At 50.3% G+C, this 20,833-nt stretch overlaps 1 protein-coding gene across 4 annotated transcripts in view; it reads right to left on the minus strand.

Annotated features, from left to right (window-relative positions):
• The window catches only part of LOC106728513, a 29,518-nt gene extending 23,113 nt beyond the window's left edge, over nucleotides 1-6,405 (minus strand). For all 4 annotated transcript variants that reach the window (XM_032472396.1, XM_032472395.1, XM_032472394.1 and 1 more), the window contains exons 1-2: nucleotides 6,154-6,405; nucleotides 3,722-3,818 (exon numbers count right to left, since the gene is read on the minus strand). In XM_032472396.1, coding sequence (XP_032328287.1) covers nucleotides 3,722-3,818; nucleotides 6,154-6,282 — 226 coding nt within the window. In that variant the 5' untranslated portion in view covers nucleotides 6,283-6,405. The remainder of the gene's footprint in view (nucleotides 1-3,721; nucleotides 3,819-6,153) is intronic.
• Nucleotides 6,406-20,833: the final 14,428 nt, after the last annotated feature.

A 20,833-nucleotide genomic window follows, 5' to 3' on the forward strand; every position in this document is an offset into this window, starting at 1 on the left:
CTGACAGGTGGGTTGGCTTCTGTCTCCGATGAGGGATGTCCTGGGGGCAGAGCCCGGGAGCATCCGGCGGGGAAGGGGAGTCAGCCTGAGGCCCCTCGTGGGGCATCACCAGCCCCCACCTGCCTGTTTGGAGCACTCTGACCATCTGGCTTTTCTGGCTAAATCTGCAGCATGAGGCACTTTGGGGAGGACTTCAGGAGGAGGGCTGCCAGAGCTGTTGTGCATGGCTGTGTTATTGCCTTCTCCGAAAACTCTAGAAGGAGGAGAGCCAGTGAGCTCTCCCCAACTGGCTAGCTTCCCTCAACCAGCTTTTCAGGCTATCTTATCTGCAGGTGGGCCTGGAGGCAGGAGAATGGACTAAATGACCCCTGACAACGAATCCAGGCCAGGACCCAGTCAGACACGGGGAAGTGTTATGGTCGACAAGACTGCTCTTCCCTGAAACTTGCCCTTCCGCACCTGACTGGGAACACCCAGCTTCTCAGGAGCGTGGAACTGAGGCCACACCTCTCAGGGCTCCTGGGATGTCTGTGAACTTCAGCAGACACCTGCTTCTCTGTGGGGTTGGGCGGGCCTCCCACACCAACAGCTTGCTTTGATATAGGCAGAGACGGCCTCCCTCCAGGAATTATGACGGGTTACCTCTCCACCATTATCAAGGTGGGCGGTGCCTAGAATTCAGACCGACCCCTCCTCTGACGCTCGGCAACGGCCAACCATTTCTTGGCCTCTCTCAGGTCCTCTGGTTGTAACGATGAACTCATCCAGGGCTCCAAATAACCTATTAATAAATAACCATCCTTGAGATCACACAGTCCAATTAACAGAAGCACGGTATTAAACAGCACAATGGTGAGTGTCGGAGATGGAAAATCCTTTTATATCAGCTTGCTCAGGAGGTGAGGGTGTAAGACTGCAGCAGCCAAGAGCCCTTCCGAGGGGACCGGGACGCTCCTTAAAATGGAAAAAGCCCCTGTCACATATAGGCCTGGGGGAAGGGTGATGATAAAGCCACTCTGAGAGCCAAGACGTTTCTTGGGTTAGTAACAGCTGCCAATAAATTCCGCACAAGTACGTTAGGTGGGTGTCTGGTCGAAGCTGATGTGTAGGCGGTGGAAGAAACAGTCAAATTGACGTGAGCTAAGAACTGAGGGTTATTTTGAATTCTTTCTTTCATTTTTAATTTGAGCTTCCTCCTTTTTCTTGGGGGAAAAAAAAAGTTGTTTTTCCATGGGCAGGCCAGGAAAGTGAAAAGAGGAGAGCTGGTGGAGGAGGACAGACGTAGGAATGAGCCTCAATTCATTCCTGCCCCGGTCATTTCCCTGAAATCCTGCCTAAAGACGGGGCATGGTCGAGATGACCTTCTGGCATCCTTTCCTGGGGCTGGAGGAATCCTGGCTGGAGGGTTCTAAGAGGCAAGAATGATGCCTATGAGGTTTAAGGGGAGACTCGTGGTCATGGTAACCATGCCTTTTCAAAGTTTCCCCATGTGAGTAGGTGGTCCCCGTTTATAAGAATCAAAATCTGAGATTCAGGGGACAACTCAGATCCGGGCATCAGAATGTCCCTAGAAAAGCCAACATGGCAGCTCATGTTCTTAGTGGGAGGGTAGCTCCCTTTGCCAAATCCCCCGTGACGCTCCTTTGGGCAGGAAGGGCCATCAGGGAGAAGGAGCTACTTAGAGACTCAAGGATGCCAAGAGTGGGAGAGCCATGAGGATGGAGAGGAGAAGGGAGAAACATCCAGTCAGAGTGGACCTGATGAACATTTCCACACACGTCAAGGGTGGACAACACCATGATGGCAGAGAACAAAAATCTAATTAACAATCGGACCTATGGAAGCAGGGTTTGACTGTCTCAGAGGGCAGAATAACCTTATAAAATATTCTCAGAATTCCTAAGAATCAGATCCCTTTCTATTCGGGTCACAGGCACATTGGCTGACCCTTACTCCCACTATTCCAACCCAGGCTCCCACGCAACCACCCCGCACACCTCCGCCTCTCTCTCCAAACTGAGCGATGGTCCCCAAGATGTGCCCGGCCTGGGCTCAGCCACTTAGGTGCCCAGCAGAAATGCCACCATCTCACTTGGCTCGGAGGAAAGCACTGAACTCCTTCAGAAGGCAGGGAAGGCAGATTTTAACTCAGTGTTTTAAGATTCCCGGGAGCAGAGACAAGCTAATGTTTGCATAAATGCCCTCCCACTGAACCTCCTCCCTGTCCATCTGTCCCCTGGCTCTCCCACAGCCAGGCCCACCTTTGTGGGTAAATAGGGAGTCCCTGGAGAGGCCGGAAGCCCTCCTCCTTCTGGCCAGCACCCTCCCAGCTCCGCTCTGACAGCCCGGCCTGGCCTCCGCCTCCCCCTCCCCACTCTTCCACCCCCTTTCTCATTCCCTTTATCTCCTTCCTCTCCCTTCCCATTTCTGGCCCTGGCTTAGCCCTCTATAATGACTTAATCTTGCCGACAGGGTGACAAGCGGATGAATCGAACTCCGAGGCTTTTTTTCTCCACTCCAGATTCATTTGAAGATTTCTCCCAGATGCGGCACTAAAACCCTAGATTCAATTTCCCTTTGACATAATAACCGAATTAGTCTCATATTGTCATACATAAATTACTAGCCAGTCAGGGTGCCACCAGAGGGAGAGAGAGCTGGAGAGAAAGCAAGGCATGAGCATCCAAAGGGGTGTGACTGTGACAAGCGGGGACCTGAATAACAATGGGAGACCACAAGGGTAACAGCTAATCATATCTGACAAACGAGGAGCATTCCCAGGCTGCAGCAAAGGTAAAGATTATTTACCTTCCTCCTCATGCCCCTGGCCATTAAAATGTCACCGTAGGGAGCCTTGCGCCTTACAAGAGATACACAGATCTAAATATCTTCGCCATTAAGTAATGCTCTGTTTGCAAAGGCTGCTTTCAAAGAGGAAAATGTAATTTGGTGAAACGCCACTGAAGCCTCCAGGCCAGGAGACAGAGCTAAGCCAGGCAGAGGACCTGTCTGAGGCCCAGTTTGGGGCACAGATGCCTGCCCTGGGCCCACGGAACTCAGCCTGGCTGATTCTGAGCACCGAGGCGGCATCCTAGCCTTCTCCACCTAAGCCCTGGGGCCAGGAGTGGGGCCAGATCAGAGCCAGCTGGAATGAGGCTTCCTCACCTGCCCGCTAGCCCTCCGCCCGGGCCAGAGCCCTGGGGGCTCGCTTTAAGCCTTCCCCTCCATTTCCCCTAGCCCATATGTTAGTTCTGGTCAATTCTCCTAAAAGCCCTGGCCTCCGGCCTCGCTTCTGCATCCCATGTCTTGCTGGGATCGTTACCACAGCCTCCTGACCAGTTTTCCCACCTTCTGTCCTACTTAACCACCCATCTGATGCCAATGCTTCCCTAAATTGAAACTTTAAACAGTACTGTTCAAACCTCTTAGCAGGTAAGAGGAGCATGATCTGACCATCACCTACTGCTCCAAGTGTACCCCTTGGCCCAGCCCCTCCCCCCGTACTGTTTGGCCAGCAAGCGCTGGGAATTTCCTGAGCTATTCCTTCTGCCCGGAATACCCTTCTCCTTCATTTTCCACTTAAGCATCGTCTCCATATAAAGCATTCCCTGGCCTCCCTAGACCCAGTCCCACTCATCACTGCTGCTGCCAGTCTCCATTGCACCCCAGCTTTCTTCTGGCATGGCACCCAAAACTGTTATTGCTCTGATGGTTTGCTTACCGTCTCTCTTGGGAGATGTCAAGTTCTTTGAAGGCCAAGATTGGATCTTATCCATTGCCTTGTCCCCCCCCGCCGGTATAGAGTAGGAATTCGAGACCCTGTGAAAGCAAACATCCAGGAAGGGCATGAAGCAAGCCAGGGGCCCAAGTAGACGCTGCACACCCCTGCATGGTGGGGTCTGCTTGGTGCCCATTTCATCTGTGCAGGTAATTTAAGTTCTTATTGTTTGCCTATCACGGGCCCAGCGTGGGCTTGGAGCTTGGTGACGCAGGACATTTCTGTTTCCCCAGTGGCCAGCACAGAGCTTGGCCTGTGTAAGCATTTAGTGAATGTGTAAGTGATTGTCCACTGTGGATTCTGTCCTCGGAAGGTGCCTACTTCAGAGGATATGAAGGAAACACTATGGAACAATGAAGGACCAGATATGATCCAGTATCTCACTGGACTGCAGGCTCCTAGAGGCAAGTACTGTGTTCATTCCTGCATCTCTGCCCAAGGCGCACACGACCCCCACTAGTGCCTGGAGTAGCCCCTGGCCAGTCAAAGCTGTGAGCTGCGGGGGTGAATGTGGATTTCTTCTGCAGTTAGACCTCAGATGTGACCCGAGGTACAAGCAGTGAACTGTCACTCTGCCTTCAACTTTTATTAACATCACCACATGCTCTGTTTCGATCTTGTGTTGGGTAACTACCTTGCTTTTATATTTTTACTGAATCTGTAGTCCTGCAGAATCCCAAAGACTTAAGTGGATTTAAAGCCAATTTATTAAATGGCTGGGCACGGTGGGAGTGAAATGAGGATATGGTCATTTTTCCCCTCACTACTGCCATTCAAACCTGCTCTCAGATACCCTTGTCTTCCCCCATAACCCCCACCCCACAGGAGACAAATATAATTGTATGTATTGAAGGTGTGCCACAGGAAAATTTGATAAACGTATACACTGTAGAATTACCAAGATCGGGATAATTCCCACATTCATCAGCTCACATAGTTAACTCTGTGGGTGTGGGTGTGTGGTGTGTGTGGTGATACATGAGATCTACTTTCAGCAACTTTCAAGTATACAATACTGTATTATTACCTGTAGTCACCATCCTCAGAACTTAATTCTCCCTTATGACTAAAAATTTGTACCCTTTGACCTACACCACTCCATTTCCCCCTCCCCTCCAGCCCTTGACAACCACCATTCTACGCTCGTTTCTATGAAATTTTTTTTTTAAGATTCCATGTATAAGTGATACCATATAATATTTGCCTTTCTCTGCCTGGCTAATTTCACTCATCTACGTTATCACAAATGGCAAGATTTCCTTGTTTCTCATGACTGAGTAATATTCCATTGACTATACACATTTTCTATATCCATTCATCCATTGAAAAACATTTAGCTTGTTTCTTTATCTTAGCAATTGTGAACAGTGCTGTAATGAACCTGGGTGCACAGACACTTCTTCAAGATATTGAATTCAATTCCTTTGGATATATACTCATTAAACTAAAGAGCTCTTGCATAGCCAAAGAGACAATCAATGAATTGAAAAGGCAACCTATTAGAATGAGAGAAAATGTTCATAAATTGTGTATTCAATAAGAGGTTAATACACAAAAATATATAATGGACTCATAAAACAGCAAAAAGTGAAGAATCCAAATAAAAAGTGGGCAAAAGGCCTAACAAGATTTTTTTCCCAAGAAGGCATACAAATGACCTATAGATATAGAAAAAGATCCTCAATATCACTAGTCATCAGGGAAACACAAAGCAAAAACATAACGAGATAGGACTTCACACCTGTTAGGATGGTTATGGTAAAAAAGACAAGAAATAACAAATGTTGATGAGGATGTGGAGAGAAGGGAACACATGTGTCCTGTGGGTGGGAGTCTAAACTGGTGCAGTTACTACAGAAAACATTATAAAGTTTCCCCTGACCTCAAAATTAAAAGCTGAACTACCCTATGATGCTACAACCTTTTGATCACTCTTCAGGATGAACAGTCTTTACTTTCATTTATTAAAAAGTCCAGTTCAATTTAATCAAAACTTCAGTCTCTCACCCAACTGAAAGCCCCTCCTGGTTCCTCCAGCCCCAGCCTGTCCCAGGCTTAAGACCCCACAGTGGGGAAGGAAACCAGCTTGCTGCCTCGTCTTTCTCCTGGACTTGCTTTTCCTTCTCCCTCTCTCTGTGCTGCCTCCGGCTCCTCCAAGGTCAGAGCAGGGAGATTACATTTGCACTTGGCTTAAGCTGTTAGTGGTTCTCTTTGGCTGTTGAATGACCTGATAGATGTCCCAGTGCCTGCTTTCTCTGTGGGGAGGGGGATGTTGTGGGTTCTTTGAGACATACTCTGAGAAGCCTGCACCAGGTAGTTCCCTGACAGGGGCAATGGGCTCCTCGCTGACCTCTCATGACTCCCCCTCTTCTCACCTCCAGGGGGCACACAACCACATCCTTGCTCTCCTCTTCTGGCCAGTTCTCATTGCTCCCCGTTTCAAGACAGCTCAAGCTGGGTTGACCTCTAATGATCCATCTGGCTCTCAGAAGAGAACCTGGCATCTCCACACTCTGTCCATGCACGCAGCTCCCAGAGCTTTCTGAGCTCCAGTCCAGAAGAATTAGAGACAGGTCTCTGAGTGTCTGTGGCTTACGCACCCAGCAACAGGGTGTCTGTCTTCCCACTTATAGATAACATCCTCTTCCAACATATGACCTTCTTGAAGCTCCCTTCCCTTGACTTGGAGCAGACAGAGGAAGGGAAACTCAGAGTACTCCCCAGAAAAGATGTTCAGACTCAGGACCTTTATCTGGACGGGGGGTGGCTGGTGGAGTCAAGGCCACAGAGCTAGTGTTCTCTCAGACCGTCTAAGGCTACGTCTGGCAAAATGTCTATTGCGCAAGGTCCTGCCAGGAAACAGATGGTACACTCAGAGGCTGAAGAGACTATAAATGTATGGATAGGATTCAGGAAACCATTAGGGATGAGGAAACATCTTGAGTCTAAAGGACAAAAGGAGGGAGATGTTTCTGGAACCTTGGGAGATCTAGAACTGCTGGACAGGTGCCTTTAGTACAGGGATTCAGCCACCCTCAAACCATGACTCAGCAGAGACGGAACCAGGAGAATAAATACCCTGATCTTTCTCTTCTCGCCCTGGAACCTCCTGCAAGTGCCTCCCATTGGCTGAAGGCCCCAGGGCAAGGGAGGCCAGGTCACACCATCTGTAGAGGTCAACTTGGCAGGACCAGGGTGCAGACTGGCACCGGAGGGGCATACTGGGCAATATCCGGTACACACCCTCTTCTTCACAATATGCAGGAACTTGTCACCCACTGTCCTCAGCTCAGAACCTCCATGAAACAATAGTGAGAGTCCATTTGTCAACTAATAACCCATTGCACACTTGTCTTTCTCTGCTCCTCTCCACTACCCCTGACGGCATCTGCATCCCTGTGTAGCCTGCAAAGCAGGAGCGGGAGGTCTGGGAGTGGAGATGGCAAACTCTCATCTTCTGTAAAGAGTGGCTTCATCCTAAACTGTGCCAACACCAAGGTGGCCTACGTGCAGATATGAGCTGAAAGCCGCACGAGCCCAGTGCAGGAAGACTTGGAGTTTTTTAGGATCTGCCATTTTAGATGCTCTAAGCCGCAGCACTGCCATTAGTAGCGCACTTAACTGAGAGCTGGCGAAGGTTCGCTGTCTGAGGAGCCCTCTAAGAGGCAGAGGCCAGAGGTGGAAAGGAAACAATCAGGCCAGGGATGCCCAAGGTGGGGAAGCATTTCAGTTTGATTTAGGGGCACAGGATGAGGCCCCTGGTGTCCTCTCCTTCATCTGCTTCCCTGAGGCAGCCCAGGTGGCACGGCCCCATGAGCCTGGCAATGGATCGGTGCTGGCAACCAGGCTTCGTGGAAGAGCAGGCTTCTCCCGAAAGTGGGAACTGACTTTGAAAGACTCATTCATCAACGTCAGGGCTCCTGCAGGGAGGACACGGCCCAGCGTCGCTCGGGCTGGGAGGAGCGTACTCACCGACACAGCAACTTCTTGTCATACAAACAACTGTGGATCAGACAGTATCAAGGTTCATCCTTTCCTCTCCCACAGTAGCACAGGGTGGGGTTGGGGGCTTGTGAGGATGGAGGGCACGCAAATGGGGGAGGGACGCTGCATCTCAGCTCCCTGGGGGAGGAGTCTGTGGGCCTGCTGGGGTCCCCGTCTTGCCATGGGACGGCTGGAAACGGCAATACAAGTCACTGCCGGCTGCCGTGTGGGAAATCCAGGGCCACGGAGCACCTGCCTAAGCTCGATGCCGATTAAGAGCGCAGACTTTTCCATCAGACAGACCTCCATTCAAATCCCGGCTCTGCTGCCCCCTTGCCTTGTGACCTGGGGCAAACTGAAGCTTGATTTCCTGACCTGAAAAACAGGCACGACAGATCTCCCAGAGCTGGGCCAAGGATTAAATGAGCTAATATATGTCAACCGCCTACTGCAGTGCCCAGCACACGGTTTGCAATCAGTAAATGGCAGCTGTTACTCTTATGACTGGCACGTTCCCATTATACTTGCTTGGCCAAATCCCACATGGTAGCAAGTCTTGATCATTATATTTATCCAAAAACTATTTACCAGCTCCCTCCCATGTGGCACTGGAGAAAAGGAGGCCTCAAGGAGCTCAAAGTCCAGTGCAAGAGACAGAGGATGGCGCTAACAGCTGTGATACAGGGTGGATACTGTGGCTGCACAGAGCCCAACAGCCTGGCCCGGGCTGGGCTGGTCAGGGAGGTCTCCTTAGAGGCGGTGGCACTCAGGCTGAATCCTGCTGGATAAGTGGGGCTTAGCCAGGCAGTCAGAGTGGAGGAACTATTTTAGGCAGAAGTGATAGCCAGCCCTGACAAAGGTGACAAGAGAGCGTGGCAGCTGTGGGATGATCAGGGGTCAGTGACGGGAGCAGAGGTGGGAGATGCACCAGAGAGGAAATCGATGTACTGGATGGAGGCATCTGGACTGCATCCTGGGGGGGCAGGGTGATCCATCAAAGGATAGCCAGGAGTTTATGTCATCAAATAGTCCTCCTGGACTTTATCAAGACTTTGATCGAGGTGACTGAAGCTGTGACCTTGGAGGCTGCACAGGGAGAACCCAGACCTGGCCCTGCTCTACCCCTTGCTGCCTGATGTCAGGTGCTGCATGGGAGTAGCCCCCTAGGGGGCCCCAGACCACCACCTCCGTGCGACTGCCACCTGCCTCATCCTCTAAGCTGCCCCTGGCTGGGCAGATGCCTAGCTCACTGAAGGGCCCCGGGAAGCCCACCTTGCTTCCGCTGCTTGTGGGAGCAGGAGGCCAAGCTGAGGCTATGTCTTGGTCCAGGCTGCCAGGGACCAGTGGACCCCCAACAAAGGAGTTCCCAGGGCTTCCAGACAGCCCCTCTCTGCTCAGGGTACCCGACTAGCCCAGGCCCCTGTGACTCTGATCGTTGTCGTTCTTGGAGGCAACAGCTGAATCTACAATCCAATTATATGTAAAGGAAGGGAGGAGGTATGGAGGCTCCTTTCCCTCTGAACTTCCAACTGCTGCTTTTAAGTGACAGGTCAGCTGTGTGCCGTCACTGCTGCTGCAGGGACATGGGGAGCAGAGGTGGAGTTGGGGTGGTGGAGGGGGAGGTCTGAAAACTGGATGTCCTGAAAGGCTTAGAAGTTCCAGGCGGCTTCTGTGAGTGACAAGGGCTGCCAGCCAGCCAGGAAAGTAAAAGACTTTAATTGAATGGGAGGGGCAGGCATGGGGGTTTGGGACTAAACTTTTAATCCAAACTCTGGCTGATCTCAAAAAAGTCATTTAACCTTTGTAAGCCTTAGTTTCCTCACCCTTATTATGGGCACGACTGAATTGTGATATCAAATGTCTATGTTTCTCAAACAGGGAACTCTGACCCTGGGCCTAGACGGCGATGTGGTGGGAAGTACATATCTTCCTGAAGAATAAATATTATCCAAAGATTTCAGAGAAAAGGATTCTATTAAACAGATAAAGATATTCTGGAGAGGCAAATGCCATTTTAATGAATTATAAAGGTCAAAGAGGAAACATCAAAGCAATATTTGCAATGCTATAAACTCTTTGGCTATAGCCCCAGATCTCTGTGTCCTGCTTCCTGCCTCCCTGTTGTTGGGAGTGTATTAGCAGAACCACCAAGAGTGCAGGGCAGGGAAACTCTCTCTCCATGACCAGAGACACAGGGCAAGGGTGGCTGTGAATCTATCGCTGAAATGGACCATTCTAGGCTTACCTTCTTTGGAGCACACTTTGACCATGAACTTAACTTCTGATTGTAACCACATCCATTTGGTCCATCTGTCTATCTTTGATAGAGTCCTAGAAAACCGGTGGCATCCAAGGACACTTTCCACCAGGGAGTGTCCTGGAGATAATTCTGAGGAGGCCTGGAACAAGACACAGCACAGGCTGGAGGAGGCAGGACGAAGATGGGCAGCTGCTCCTACAGGGGACAGACCTGCAGAACAGTGGGGCTGGGAGATGTGGACTCTGAGGGCCCAGGAGAAAGGGCTGGGGAACAATACACTGAGAATCCCACAGGGAGGGCTCCAGACCCGGGACACCCTCAGGCCAGGACGAGAGCAGGAGCTGCACGTATGGGAACAATGGCCCATCACTAGATGTGAAAGTAACCTCTCTAAGACCCTGCCACTGATTTTTCCCTGACACTTCACTCCAGACCCAGTTTCACAGTCAGTCCTCTATGGTCTACTGACCAAGCTCCACCAGGTTTCCGAATGATCTGCCCTGGCGCAGCCTTATGATCATTCTCCCTCCTCCAGCTTAGTACTGCTCACCCGAGGGGACACAGCACTGTGCCTGCTGGAAGCACAGTAGCCCAGCGATGCCCAGTTTTTTCAGTGTGGCCTCTGCCTTGAAGTACAGACTGCATGCAGTTTTAATGAATAACTGTAGTGAAGTATATTTAAAAGTATAGATTTTTAGCAGCGATACAGATGTTGAAGAGGTGGGGAAAGCCAACATCCCCATTTAATTAATTTTAGTCCTTCTGAAGCGCACAGTTATTGGCCTGGTGCTTGTCATCGATCATTTTTGATTAAGTGGCTGAGAATATCGGTTTTTAATGCCTGAAACTCTTAAAAGAACAGTAGAATGTGTTCATTTCTGGTTCTAGGTTTAAGAAGATGCTTTCCTAGAATGTGCTATTGCCTGAAGATGGGCCTCCGGGACACACGTTTGGGTCCACAAATTCTGGGGATCTGTGGAGCCACTAAGCTTTGATATTCAGAATGCCTCTGCCACTGGACCCCAAGCAATGAGCCAGTTTGAGAGAATGCTTCCTTTCCCATCAAAAACGGTAAATCGCTTCTGAAACTATGACTTTACTTCTACCGCATAGCCCTGCAATGCTCTAAAATATGGGATTCTCCTGAGCTGGGGCATTTCATCGAAGGGAAATGTCATCTGCTCCATCCTCACGGCCTGATTGAGTCTGAATGTCTGCATGTCCTAGAACCAATCAGCGTGCATCCTCCCTGCTTCCCTCCTCCAAAGCTTTGAGTTCTCCATGTTCTGATTTCTCCAGGAAAAAAAAATTGTAATGAATCATGGAGCATCCAACATGATGGCATCTCTTGGTGCTGAGAAAATATTTCAGTGAGTCTCCTCGACTAGTGTCCTCCACCCAGCAACGGGGTAGACACAAGAATGAAGAAAATACACAATCTTGATAACGTTCCCCAATACGTTCTGCCCTAAACCTATCTTGCAAAGTTTGCAACGCAGACTCTTATGTTGGTTAATTCTCTGGATTTGAATAACTGTTGAACCCTCCTTTCTCCCTCTTTCCCTGCAGGTACATCACCTGGAAAAGGCCTTAGCTTTTCACATTTCAACAAAGCTTCTCACGTTTTCACGGGTAGGGAACGAGGCCCTCCTAGACTAAGCACACAAGATCATTAAGTAAAACAAAACGCATAATTAAAGATGTCAAGTGGACAGCTTAGGGTCAGGTGGGACATATTTGGCCTGAAGGCTCTATGTATACACCTATAAAAAAGAATCCATAAGGAATCCAGCCAGGAAATTGAAAACATATGTAACACAGATTAAAAATTCCAGGGGGCCACTGTGTGAATTTCTTTAAGCTTGTTTGATGACTTTCAGGCAGGAGATGCAGTCTTTTCAATGCCTTGCCCAATCTCAGCTAATATTCAGGGCCTCTGTGCACCAGCCACGCTGTTTAGAATTTCCCTTCAACCTGCAAGCAACCCTCTGAGGAAGGAATTATTAACCCCCTTTTATTGATAAATCAGTTGGTGGGAGGGAGGGCATTCTGGCTTCAAGATCAGCATCCTTTTTTTAAACCTCAGCACTTCCTACTGCTGCTGGCTGATACTGTTGAGACATGTCCGGTCTTGCTGAGAATGTTTCCGCGTAGCATGGTTCTCAAACTTCAGTGTGCCTGAGAGTCACTTGAGAAACATGACAACAGCAGCAGCTTTGAGGTTCCCACCACCCCGGCGTCTGACCCAGGACCACAGGCCCTTAGTGGCACCTTGAGCTCTTCAGACCGGAAATCTTGCCATGGTTCCTCTGTCCCCAGACAGACAGGCCCCACCTCCCCCTAAACCCTGTTTTGGAAGCTCCTTCAGGATCTTCTGATTCAGTGCTGGAACCCAGAGGCCATCCTCGCAACTTCCCAGGTCCAGCAAGAGAGACCATCCAAATAAAGAGCAAGCTGAACGCCTCTGCTCCTTCGCCATCCAAAACGCGTCTGGAGTGACCTTTACGAGCCTCGCCTGCAACCCAGCTCGCTCCCACCCTCTCTGCTGATGGAACCTGAGTGGCCTGGCTCGGTGCTCCCCAGCGAGCCTGGCTGTGGACATCATCCTCCAAGAAAGAGAGTTTACGAATCTGTCTCTGGCATTCAAAATTAATCTACTTACTAAGAGAGCAGGAAAGTGCTTTCAGGGGAAATGTCCTTTTGTTTTTTTCCCCAGGGTGAAGGCCACTTAAACTCAAGGTCAGCTGAGTCCAAGCGGGCCTTGGGGTGTTCAGGGTTTAACTGCACAGGATGAGCATGTTACACACGCAGCCCTGCTGTATTTTCTCACAGTGGGTTCCGGCTCTGCCCCTTAGGGCCTCCAGAGAGAGAACTGCTGAGTAATTTGTGACCAGAAATCCAGCCTCTTCCAGCTGTGCTCTTCTTGCTTCTGCTCTGCCTGGACACTCATCTACCTCACCTCCTCTGCTCTTCATTTTATCCAGCCAGCCATAGATTGCATGCTTTCATTCATCAAACATTTATCGGGCACTTTCAGTGTCCCAAGCATTGGGGAATCAACAGATGAATAATATAACCTCCCGGCTGTTGAAAGAGCTCACATTTCAGAAAATCTGCTTCAGAGGGAGAGGGAGACAATATGCTAAAGTTGTGGTTGAGATTTTACTCCCTTGTCCAGCAATCAAACTCCTACGCGTCAGTCAAACCCAATTTAAATATGCCCAACCGACAAAACTCTTGCCTGTTAGCCCTCAGAGATTAGACATTTCCCCTGCACTCTTACAGCACATGACTATGTTTCACGGCCTTATTTCAGCACCTGTCATTGATGTTAGTAACTGTCTCCTCCTCTACCCTGTAAGGTCAGTGACTAGTCTTTCCTAAGTGTAGGTCCTATGCTGAGTTCAGCACCTGCTGTAAGGCAGGTTAGTAACTTTCCAACTTTAAAGAACCTAAGAACTACCTGGGAAACCGGTTAAAAATACCGACTCCCCCAGTGGACTCAGCATAAAGTTTTATAGCACTAAATGTCAAGCTGTGAATTTTTTCCTGTGTCTTAGGGACATTTATAATAATGTCCTCATGAGCTATCAACAAAATATATGTACTTTTGTGAACTATGGATTTTCTAATTAAATTTTACAAGCAACATGATTTTTACATGAATGATACTTTGTTTACACTATCAAATGTCAATATTCTACTACAATTTTATTATAAAATGTACATTATCACTAAATGAACTTTGATTTTAAAAATCAAATTAGTTTTAGTTGTATGTTATTTTTTACAAATAACGATAGACTTATATAAAGGCAAAAAAAAAAAAAAACTGACTCCCCAGCCCCAGCCCCAGCCCCAGGAAATCGGATTTAGTAGGTCTGAGATTGAGGCTCAGGAATATGTTTTTAACAAGTTTCTCAGGTAATTCTGGTGCAGCTGATCTACAGACTTCACTTTGATAAATACTATGCCAGCATTCAAAAGGTTTTTGAATGAACAAATGAAAACCCCAAAATTTAAAGGTCAACAAAAAGTCTTTGATATTAATAAAGTCTGGATTTTACCAACGTGTGTTTCCTAGTTTTGATATTGTATACAGGTACATAAAACGTTACCATGGGGGGGGAAATGGGTAAAGGGTACTTGGGACCTCCCTGTACTATTTTTGTAATGTCCTGTGAATCCATAATCATTTCAAAGTAAAAAGATTTTTAGAGGTCTCCTGGTTTTCCTGGGCCTCAAGGATGTGCAATCGTAATTTGCTTCAAATCACTCACCTCCCTATCTTTGACCCCCACCTCTGGAGAGACCAACAACCCACAGTTGTCTGTGGAGTACAATGAATCATATATGTATATAATTAATTCTTTATTATTAATGAAAGGTATTTCATTCTTTGCTTGATTTCTTAATATCCTCCTAAATAATCTTATAAGACGTATTTACTTTTTAAGTAAAGCGTGCTAAAATGACTGGGTTTGAAATGATGGGGATACCTGGTCACAAAGCCAGAACCCAGAACCCTTGCCATCTTTTTGTGCCAGTGGATCCCAGTGGTTCTCAAACTTGGCTGTACTTTACCGTCACCCAGGGAGATTTTAAAAATCTCAGTGCCCAGGCCACACCCCATTTCCATTAAAATGAGAATTTCTGGGATGGGACCCAGGTGATTCCAACCACTGCTATAGGCAGGGTGTGGAAACTGGCCAGTGAGAAGGACATGGATGCACCGTGGGCCCTGCTCAGCAGGGGAGAGCCTCCAAACGCTTTCTGAATTGAGCTGGCTCTCAGTTCAGTTCCGCAAGACCCACCACCCTAGCCAGGGGACCTCTGCTTTTTCTCATTCCTCAAAGCCAAGGCCCGGAGGCAAGCCGGACTGGCACTTGCTCACCTTCCAATGGAGGCCTTTGTTGTGTCTCCCCATTCTCCACGGGCACAGGTACCTTCTTGTCTGTGTGGCTGAAAGGTGCCTTTCAAAGCAGATTGACATTTCACATGGTTTGGATGACCCTCAGTGTTCCCTGGAAGTTCAACAGGCCTGACTGGCTCATTTACACTTTCTGCCCAAGTCAGCATCCTCTCATGAGAGGGTCTGCCAGGGCCATGCTGGTAGTCTGACAGCGAGAAGTGTCCACTCTGAGAACCCTTGTGCTAGAGAGAAAATGGATGGGTGCCTAGCTCTGGGGCAGAGCTCCAGGCTGAGGGGTGGGTGGGATCCTGTCGGGCGACAGCAGGGATGCGGGATCCCCTCGGGAGAATCTGTTATCCCCTGTTGATGGGTTCCACCAAGAGGGCAATTTTTCCAGGTCAGGGCCCTGGTTCTGGAGATAGCGGAGCAGGGTCACGGTGCCTGGCCCCTTGCAGAGAGCCCACATTCCTTCTTCAGCCCCAGTGGGCCCACTCTTCCTCCACTCCAGCACCTAGGGACTCCAGCACCTAGGGACTCCCGTAAAGACAACCTGCATACTGCCACCTAGGATGAAAGTAACGTACCCATGTCTAGAGGACACCATTCACTCAGACTGGGCAGTGTGAGCCCTCTGGAAGCCCCATCAGAGATGGCCTAGTTAGCTAGCAGGGCTTGGCTGGCTGCCAGCTAAGCAAAGACTTCTAACAAGCTCTGGTCTCCACAGACTCACCGGGAGATGGCTAAACACCTTCATTCCAAGGACATCTTCCCTGTCTGTACCGAGGCCTGCCCACTCACTCCAGGTCCCTCCTCCCTCCACTCTCCTTCTCTTGCTTGGCATAGAGTTCTAGGCCAGCCTAGGAGATTAAGGCCTTACATTTTCAATGCTCTGAAGTTTACGATTGTTTTGAACAGAAATGTGAATTTTCCTATGGATGAACTGGGTGACCCGAACAGCAAAGCAAAGGCAGTTTTTCCTCTTGAGCCTGGCCACTGGAATAGTCCAAGTTTGTTTAACCTAGGTGCCAGATCCTGTATTTTGCACATTAAATCATCCCAATCTTCTAATAAATACTATTATTTCTCATGCTCATTTTAGAGATGAGGAAGTTGAGGTCCTGGCACAGCAAGCATTGACTGGAGTCAAGAGCCTACCAGTTTCATCACTGTGCTCTTCTGTGTAACTTCCAGAATTCTCCACACTAAGACCAGTGCCTGGGGAAGGCACCAGAACCCCTGTCCCCAAGGAATGGACACTGCCCACAAGGAACAGGGTCTCTAGATCAGGAGCCTAGGGGAGAGGAGCCTTGGCGATGGTCTTCCTGACCTGTTGGACAAAAATGGCCTAGTGGACAGAGCTCCAGTTTGAAGCAGGCAAGTGAATGATGTAGACCCAGCCCGGCCCCTTCTCCGAGTCCTTCCCCACTACATCGGAACACCTGAGGAACTTCAAGGATGGGGTGACTCAATTTCTGTTCAAATCTGACATGGGTGGTGGGAGAGGAGTCGAATTTGAGGAGATGGCAGGTGAAGCAGAATGGGGACTGCCCAACTCTAATCCCGGAAAAGGGAAAAGTTCACGAATCGGTTGATGTATTTAGGATAAGCATCTTATGGTGTCTCTCTGTTGACATTTTTCTACAGCTTCTTATCCCGTTCCCACTCACTGGTTGTGTGACTCTGAGCAATTTCTGTTCCTCAGTTTCTTCATCTGTAAAATGAAGATAACAGCACCCAGCACACAGGGTCCTGGTGAGGCTCACACAGTTTAAGGCGTGGGAAACCCTCAGTGCCCGGAACGTAGTCAGCGCCCTAGCAGTGTTGGCTGGCAGCGGTAGCGGGTCTCTTCTGAGACTACATAACAAACACGTTCTTCTGCAGGAGACCCTGTGCTTAGATAAAGGAGCTTCTGTTACACAAGTAAGACACATGAGAATATTCTACAAAGAAAAGCAGTAGTACCTCCTTCCCTGGACCATCGTGAGAACCACTCTGGCTGAGGTGGAAAATAGTAAACGCTATAATAAACTGGGCGCTTTGGCATGCATCCCCTCATTCAGTCCTTACATCAGTTCCAAGGCGTATTTCCTTTTCCGGAGGAGGATGCCAGGGCTCAGAAATGTTAAGTGCCTTGCCCTTGATTCCAGGCGCGGTCTGAGCCTCCGTGCCGTTGCCTGTATCAGTGACAGGAGACGGACAGACAACATGACCTTCAGGAAAAGCTCGTAGCCCGGGGAGTCTCACTTGGGCTTGCTTGAGCCATCAGCAAAATGCAGATCAGAAAACCATCGTGCTCACCTCAAAGCGTTTCTCTTCTCTCAGAGCAATGAATTCTCCCAACGTTAGCAGAAGCTGGGGGCCGGTCAGCTCGGGACGCTGACTGACAGCTCTCGAGCAGAGCTGGCGGCAGACGGAGGGGGATGGCATCCGTGTGCGAGACCGTGGGCAGGGTGATTGCTGGGCTCCCGGGAGAACAGGCGGTCCATGAGGCTTTGACTCACACTTTGTAAATTGGTTTCATGCATGGGCTATCGATGAGGGCCTGGCTAGATAATAGGATTTTCCAACACACTTCTTCCCCCATCTCCTCCGCAGCCATCCAAATCACTGTGCAGAGCGCCTGGAGGGGATGTGATGTGCTTGGCGGGGCACTCCCTGGTCAGGCTCCGCAGCTTTGGCTGGGGTGATGCGGATCTAAGAGGCCACGGTTCACAGCAGCCTCGGAGAGAGGCTTATGTGCAGGAGAAGGGGCAGCAGCCTAGGCAGCCCCTGCCGGGCAGGCTACAAGTTCAGGCACTCCCAGCCACACCTGTCCATTAGGGGGGAAAGGGGTTCTCAGAAAGTGCCCGTGGGCCGTGGCGACTGCTCATGGCTTGACTAAACGATACTGCCAGCCTTGACTGCCCATGGCAAGTCCGTGCCACGCACAATCTGACCCCAGAGGAGATCCATCAGAGCCAGAAATTCAAGTATCCCGACTGTAACCGTTGCCTAGAGGCAGAGCCTAGGGAAAGTGAATTATCGGGCAAGCACTCTCAGGAGAAATGGGGTGAGGAAACTAAGCAGGGATGTGGTCTGGGCCAAGGCCAGCTTCAGCCTGGTCCCGCTGGGAGCCCTGGAGCATAGGTTACATCACAAAGTCGGACTCGCCTTGCAGCAAGGGGGCTGGTCTTTTGTGCCCCTGTGCCAGTCAGTCACTGGCTGTTGCTGAGGGCAAGGGGACTCGGGAGGGTGGCTGCCCTCTGGGGTCAGGTGGCTCCTATTGGGCCGAGGCTCATTCTCTAGCGAAGAGGGACAGCTATGAGCTTTAGCAGCCAGTCCTCACAGCAGCTGGGGGATGGGTGCAGCAGACCGGCCATACGGATCTGGGCAGGGCACCAAGAGCATCTCTGCGCCATGCCCGTGGGACACAGCCAGGGCGCAGCTCAGCCAGAGCCCCATCAAGAGCCAGCCTGATGGCTCTGACTTCCAGAAAGCCAGAGGGCCGAGGAACCAGACAGCACCACAATGCACAGTGTCTGTGACAGCCTAGCCATCGCCCCCAACACCAATACTCTCAATCTGCAAAGGCATGGCTGTTGGATCTGCCCTCTTATCTCTTCCCAGCAGGGGCACAGGTCAATCAAAGGTTGAGCTGGGGGTTTCTGCCCAGGCTCCCTGAAGCCAGGGCCAGACCCTACTGCATACAGGCACACAGGACACCCCTCAGAGCTGCTTGGTGACAATCCAAGGCCTCCTACACCCAGAGCCTTTAATACAAATTTGCTGCTCAAACACAAATATCCGCCTCCGATTCGGAAGAGAGATTAAATTAGGAACAATCTTAATTCTTTCTGGCAGAGGGAAGCGAGCAAGAGCTGTCAGTTCCCCAATGATAGATTGTTAAAGAAATCCAGGTTTAAAGGTATTTCATAAGTTTGCCTTTGCCTGCTAATAAAGAGAGTCGGCTCACAGCATCCGATCGCCAGGCGAGCCCGTGATGAGATAAAGCGGGGTACTCCGCAGAGATGCAGCCAGCTCCTTGAAATTCCTCCGAGAGAGTTTCTGAAGTGCCACGGTGTGACGAGGAAGGGAGAGTAAGAGGGAACGAGAGAAGGGAAAATGGGCATAATTAGCCGGGCAGATTAGGTGATTCAACAAAGATCATACAGTCCCAGGAGGCTGAGTGGCTGCAGTATTTATCAACATACCTCGCCGACGTCTCTGGGTCTCCAGGCTGTTCTGTTTTCTCAGCGAGATAAGCAAGCTCAGAGCCATCTTCCTGGAATATCCAGAGATTGAAGGCCTTATCATAAGCAAATAAGGAGATGCGCCTGGGGTCCTCACCGGCTGGCTGGCAGTGGGCCTCAGCTGGGGCTCCCAGAAGCCCAGAGGTCTTGGGGAAAGAGGCTGTGTTTAAAGGGCCCCTCGGTCTAGGACTGGGGTCCCTCTGGCGGGTGTCCAGTCTGGGGGTGGAGGATGGGGGTGGGGTGCCCACTCTGGGTACCAGCTATGTGCTGGGCACTCAGGCTACGACGGGGCTTACGCTCCACTTGGATGCTATTTGGTCCCTGCCCTGATTGTTCCAGGACTGAACTGCGACCCACGGTTATTTAGGCTGTGATCCGGGGAGGGCTCACCCTGTGTGTGCACTGGTGTGAGAAACCTGTCTGGGTGCCAATAATCAATCTATCTGGCAAACCAGAAAAGGAGACCCCCTCCCACCCCCATGCAAAGAAAATGTGATTCTGGGCCATAAAAAACTTCAAAACTCCTATTTACTGTTTAAGCCAGCTCAGCCCCTCTGCCCACTCTGACCTCACACCCTATCCCTCATAGGTATAGGCGACTTTTTTGTTCTAAGGGGCTTTGAGAAACTGATGAAGGCTATGAAAACTCTCTCCAGAAAAATTACAGACACCCCCTCACACACACACACACACACACACTGCCAAGTTGTGATACAAATTCAAGTGTTCACAGACCCTGATCATGAACTTCGGGGTTTCAAAACTGAAGAAGAGGGTGTTCTGGGGGGAGGACCAGCTTTGCTGGGCTGATGCTGGGCTGATGCGGGGGGCGGCCCGTGGAGACGGATGCTGCCCAAGCAGGAGGCTCTTCAAATGTTGATCTGCCCCGGGAGACAGGTGGGCTCTGGCGTGGGCTCTAGTTTTTATTTCCTGTGCTCCTCTCTGGTTGTGTTTTCAGGTCTCTGGGAGAAAGGGAAGGCAGGGGCTGGCCGGGCAGGCCTGGTGACCACAGAGGAGAGGCCAGACAGAGGCCAGGATCCACGTGGGAGCCTGCACAAGCGCCTCCTGTCTTGTGGGGTCTTTGTCACTCCCACTCTGTCCCCCAAATGGCCCAGCAGATGGTCTCTTGGAAGGAAAGGGGATGTGGTACTGGTTTGGGAAGGCAGCAAAGAGAGGGGGCTGGGGACACTGCATGCCCTGCTGTAGCCAGGCTAGAGAGCCCCAGGGAACAGAGTGGTAGTGGCCACCCCAGAGGGGAAGGGAAGGAGCTGAGGCTCTGGGGCCCGGAGGGAAGGGCAGGAGGGAGGTGGGCCCAGGGTGAGGCTGGGCTGGAAGAGGAGTGCTGGATTGTTATCTGCGGACGGCTGCCAGCTTCCTGTGAGAGAACCTGAGGGGTTCTAAGCCGACTGCCATCATAAGTTTAGGTACCAGCCATTGGCTTTGCTGTCCAAATGGGGTTTCTTTCCCTCAGTGATCACTGATGTATCGTGTCCCCATAATTGTGTATTGTATTTTGGCGGTGGTGCATCCAGAGGAGATTGGAAATCCAGATCGAACCCTCCCTTCTCTGGCAGAACATCCATCACATGTGCCGAGGGGGCTGGGTGAAGTGAGGGGGGTGGGAAGTCAAGGGGTGCTCAAATGCAACCAGAAAAAAGTGGGGAGCCACA

The sequence above is a fragment of the Camelus ferus genome, chromosome 33 (genome assembly GCF_009834535.1).
Source record: "Camelus ferus isolate YT-003-E chromosome 33, BCGSAC_Cfer_1.0, whole genome shotgun sequence".
Taxonomy (NCBI): Eukaryota; Metazoa; Chordata; class Mammalia; order Artiodactyla; family Camelidae; genus Camelus; species Camelus ferus.